This window comes from Penaeus monodon, chromosome 41 (assembly GCF_015228065.2).
Source record: "Penaeus monodon isolate SGIC_2016 chromosome 41, NSTDA_Pmon_1, whole genome shotgun sequence".
NCBI lineage: Eukaryota > Metazoa > Arthropoda > Malacostraca > Decapoda > Penaeidae > Penaeus > Penaeus monodon.
The window spans coordinates 17,441,989-17,447,136 of record NC_051426.1 but is presented as its reverse complement, the minus strand read 5'-3'; the positions used below and the strand labels follow the sequence as shown (position 1 = coordinate 17,447,136).

The 5,148-nt window shown below is 58.2% G+C and overlaps 1 protein-coding gene across 1 annotated transcript; it reads right to left on the bottom strand.

The window, feature by feature from the left end:
- Nucleotides 1-441: 441 nt before the first annotated feature.
- LOC119598422 (cuticle collagen 7-like) lies at nucleotides 442-1,195 on the bottom strand. Its single transcript, XM_037948065.1, has 2 exons — nucleotides 1,103-1,195; nucleotides 442-672 (listed from the first exon to the last, which is right to left on the bottom strand). Exons 1-2 carry the CDS (start codon nucleotides 1,193-1,195, stop codon nucleotides 442-444), a joined length of 324 nt encoding a protein of 107 aa, XP_037803993.1.
- Between the last annotated feature and the right edge of the window lie 3,953 nt (nucleotides 1,196-5,148).

The following is a 5,148-nucleotide window of genomic DNA, read 5'->3' as shown; positions in this document are numbered from 1 at the left end:
TTCCCAGCAGGCAGCCCCCCGGCAAATCCTCAGCAGGCAAACTCCTCCGGCAAGTCCTCGGCAGGCAGCTCCTCCGGGATGTTTCGGCGGCCCGTTTCCCCCGGGATTCTTCGGCCCGGCAAATCCTCCGGGATTTTTTTCGGCAGGAGCTCCTCGGGATTTCCCCGGGAGGCCCGCTCCTTCCCGGGATGTCCCCGGCAGGCCGTCCTCCGAAATCCTGGCAGGCAGCTCCTCCGGCATATCCTTTGGCAGGGAGCTCCCCCGGCATATCCTCGGCAGGCGCTCCTCCGGCAATTTCCCCGGCAGGGGAGCTCCTTCCCGGGAAGTTTCCCCGGAAAGGGGCCCTCCGGCATATTTCCTTTGGCAGGCAGCTCCTCCGGCAGTCCGTTTCCCAAACCCGCCCCTTTGGGGGGGCACCCACGCGAAACGGTCGTTCGGGGTTTAAAGTCTATCACCCACCCGTTTCTTTTCCTTCGCGCCCGGCCCCGGGCAGGCAGTTTTTCCTGCGCGTCCCCGGCGGGCAGTTTTCCAGGGCGTTTCCCGGGAGGCAGGGGCCTCCTGCGCCCCCGGCAGGTTTCCTGGGGCCGGGGGCCTTTTGGGAGGGAGTCCTTCCGGGCAGGCGACGACTATCCCCGGGGGTCCTTTGGGGAGGCGGCCCCCTCCGGCCCTGTCCTGGGAAAGGGGGACGAATCATCCGGCGGGGTCCCGGGCAGGCGAAGGGTCATCCGGCGCGTCCGGGGGAGGCGGACGACCCCATCCAGCGCGTCCTGGGGGGCGACGACTCATCCGGGGGCCCGGGGAGGCGAAAAGACTCATCCGGCGCGCTCGGGCAGGGGGGACGAATAAACCGGCGCCGGCCTGGGAGGCGGAAAAGGACTCATTTTCCCGGGGCGTCCGGGGGGGGGGGAGGCCCATCCGGTGGGGTCCCGGGGGAGGGACGGCTTTATTCCCGGGGCGTCCTGGGAAAGGGGGGACGGGGTACTGGTTTCGCCTGGGCAGGCGACGGGCTCATCCGGCGGTCCCCGGGAGGCGACGACTCATCCGGCGCGCCTGGGCAGGCGAAAGAAACCCCCTCCCCGGGGCGGGCCGGGGGGGCGAGTACTCCGGGGGGTTCCCGGGCAGGCGAGACTATCCGGGCGTCCCCGGGGAGGCGCGACTCATCCCCGGGGCGTCCTTGGGGCCCGGGACAAATCATCCCGGGCCCCCCCGGGCAGGGGGAAAGACTCATCGGGCGTCCTGGGCAGGGGACGGGGCTCAAACCCGGGCTTTCCTTGGGGAGGGGCCGACTCATCCCGGGGCGTTTCCCGGGCAGGCGGGGCGGACCCCATCCCCGGTTTCGTTCCCGGGCCGGGACACTCATCCGGCGGTTGGGAGGGCGGAACCGGACCTTTCCCCCCCCCCGGCGCCCCTCCTGGGGGAAGCGACGAAATAATTTCCCGGGGCGTCCGGGCAGGCGGGCGACTCATCCGGCGGTTGGGCAGGCGACCGGGCTCATCCGGTTTTGGCCCTTTGGGAGGGAGCCCCCGACAGCCCGATGCCACCACTCCTTGGGCGGGGGAAACCCACGCCAAATGGGTTTGGTTGGGTGCACCCTTTCCCCCACCCCCCAGTTTTCCAAAACGGACATGCAACGGCGGCTAAAATCCCCCCGACTTACGTGCAGTCGCTGGCGTGGGTTCACGTCGGCCTTTAGGCTTCCCCGAAACCCCGGGCCCGCTTCTTCCGGGGGCCGTTTCCCCCGGGGGGCTCTTACGCTTTTCCGTCTTGCCGACAGGATTCCCCCTGCGACGGGTCTTGGGCAGACGGAAAACCCCCAGGGCGACTCCATGGTCAGTCGCTCCTCTGGCCACGGGCTACCCCCCGGGGCTTTAGTTTCCCCCAAAGACGTGTCCCCCGCGTAAAAGGGGGGCCAGAGCAAGGCCAAAAGCGAAGGGGGAAAAACCCCCCTTCCCCCAAGCGCTTTCTCTGCCCCCGACGCCTGTCCTTTCGCGGTTCCCGCGACGCTTTTTCTTCCGACAGTTTCTCTGTATCTCCCCTTTCCGGGAGTACGGGGCCCGGGTGCCCCGCGGTTTTGTCCTCTCCTGCTCCTGTAGTAGTGATAAAAAAGCCATGCCTTCAAGGGGCCCAAAAAGATCACCTTTTCCCCACGTTTGGCCCCCATGGTTTCCGATTTTCCCGACCGTTTGATCCTGGGAAGGTCGCCAAGTCAGGGTTGACTTTTGAAAAGATATAAGAATCAGAACCCGGGCAAGGTTTTAACGGGAAAAAAACCCCAGGAAAAAATACAGAAAAAGGGTTTTTGGTAAAGGCACATACATACAAAATACATAGCCAAAAAAAATGTACAAAAAAGGAGCGTGGGAGTGAGGGGAGGATCCAAACGGAGCAGGGGAGGTCCCAAAGGCGGAAAGGGGCACACAAGTCAGGTACGGGAAAACTACCGAAATTTTTACTGGTGCTCCTTTTAGGGCCGCCCCCGAGTTTACAACGAAAAACCTCGCCCCCCCCCACGGGGGGAAAGGCCAAACACGGGGGGCCTGGGACCGCCCACTTTGACCCCCAGGGAAACATCGGGGAAGGTCCGGGTATGTTCGGGAAAAGGGGACCCAACCACAGGGCAAAACTTCCCGGGGCCCCCTGAGTCCAGAGAACCTCATGAGAAGGACAGCAGTGCCAAAATGAAATTGGGCACCTGTCTTCAGCTTTCCCACCCCTGGGGGCAAGAGAGGGGTTTATTACCCCTTTTCAGAACAACAATCCCCCCGCCCCGGGCAAAAAGGCCCCCATGCACCCCCAATAGGAGATTTTGGAAAACTCTTGCCACGAAAAATTTACCTGGGCCCGGGGGGCCCCCCCGGGAATTTTAAATTTTTACAGCTGGCCACAAAGGGAAAGGGCCTTTGGCATTTGCCAGGTCTGTGCTTTTGCCCGCACCTGACCCCAAATGATTTTTTCCCAGGGGGAGACTTCAAAAAGGCACCACCCCATCCCAGCTCCCTGAAGGCCAGATGCGGCGGCTATTTACCTAGTCAAAGTGCCTGAGATTTTCCTCCCGATCACCCCCTTCTCAACAGCCCAAAAAGCCAAAGCAAAGCAGAGGAGGGATCCCAGACCTCACCCCGGCCGCTTTCGCCCTTTGGGGGGAGAGGATTTCCCGGGGTGTCGATGAGACCATCACAAAATGACCATTACACACATAACCCACCCTCGGGATAGTGGCCCCGCCCAATTGCCCCCGACGAATCCAAAGGTTTTTAAAAAAGGGCAAAACCCGGGGCCCCCTGGCTGAGAAACAATGAACCCCCAAAACATTTGTGAAAAGTAGGGAAATGCTTTTAAAACCAAAAATTGTTAAAAAGCCATTGATGAGGGTTTCCTCACTGACCCAAAACTCACAAAGTCCAAAGGGGCGCCTTGGGACTTTTAACGACGAGATTATTTAGGTCAACAGAAAAGTAAAAAAAGTGCCGAAAACAATTCCCCAAAGGGAAAAAAAACCCCCCAAACCCAGCTCTCCAAGGGAGGGCCCGTAAGGGGGGGCCAAGGAAACTGCCCCAAAAGAGTCAGGGGAAATCCAGGGGAAAAAATGGGTGGAAAGGGGTTTAGTCCTTCCCAAAACCCCCAACCCCCTCCCCCCAGGCTATGGCAACAGGTTAAGGGAAAATTTCTGTCAGCCCTTAGATGCCAAAGGGACCCCCTGGCCCCCCCCGTCGAGGTGAAACCCGCCTGGGCACAAGTTCTCTCAAAACAAGTAGCAGGGAGCCTGCCAGCTGAAACTGAGGGCAAAACAAGAAAGCCTACAAACAGGGCAAATTTGCCCATATAGAGAAAGGGGGCCAAAAATCCCGGGAAAATCAGAGGTATTTTTTTCCCCGGGAAAGGGAAAAATAAGAATGCTTATTAAAAACAGTTTTTAAACAACCCCGGGGGTCTGAAAGGGATTATACCCCAAACATTTCCCACCCGATGTAGCTGAGCTGCCTTCCCGCAAATCATCAAAAAAAAGTCCTGGGGGGAAAAAAAAACACTGTACCGGCAGTTGGAATAAGGCTTTCCCTATTTCCCCTCCCAACCAAAAGGAAACCAGGGAAGTACTGCCCCCCTCTCCTCCTCAGCTGTTGGCCAAGACGGCCCAGAGGATAGTACTAAACCCGGCCCCCAATTTGGGAAAAAGGTAAACCCCCCACCAGGGGCATGAGCACAGTGCACAGCCCTAAACCCCGGGTCTTGAGCACAATAAGCCCCAGGCCCCATCGGGGTAGCAAATTTTGTGACTGGAGAAGGCTTTTTAATTGGGAAGTCCCTTTGCCCTTCAGGGAAGGGCCCGATCCAGGAGGGGGAAACCAAAATGTTTGCTCTTGGCTGGGGAAAGGGGCCTAGTTTAGAAATAAAACAGCCAGAGTCAAATTTAAAGGCACCTATTTTCAGCAAAGGGACTAGAGAATGGGAAAGCCCCAGGGGGGGGGGTTCTCAGTAAAACCCTTTTAAAAACATTAAGTCCGTATTTCCCCAAAAATAAACCCCAGTGGGGTGCAAGATCATTTTTATGCAGACGATCTTGCTATCATCTCCCCGGACCATAGCCAAAAAAAGCCAGCGTTGTCTGGACCGGCGAGGGGGTGTTGTGGGCAGGACTTTAAAAATCTCTGCCGCCCCAAAAAAAAAGCCTTTGGGCTTGAGACAAAAAAATTTAAGGGAAAGCTGAAAATCCGGGAAAGGATTCAGGGTAGTACCTGGGCCTTTGGGGGGGAAGGATCGGGACCCTCTCCTTCCAGAAGGGGGGGGCCCGGGCCCGGTTTGGGCCCAACCCCAAAACAAGAATGGGTTTCCCTGAGCAAGAGTGGGGACACATAGGAAAACCCGAAAAATAGAGTACAAGTTTTATTTTATGTACATGCTGTCTGGCCTGGAGGTAAAACCCCTCCCCTGGGGCCCCACGAATCGATCTAATGGTGCAAAATTCTTATCCAAGGCATCCAGGTCCCAGGAATTTCAAAAACCCAAGACATAAAATAGTCAGGGCGCCCCAGAACCCAAAAAAAAAACGTGCTCTTTTCCCAAAAAACTGCTGGCTTACACAAACCAGGGTGTTAATACACCTTTAGCTCAAAAAAACTTTTTTGGGAAGGGCATTTGGGCTTTCCCCCC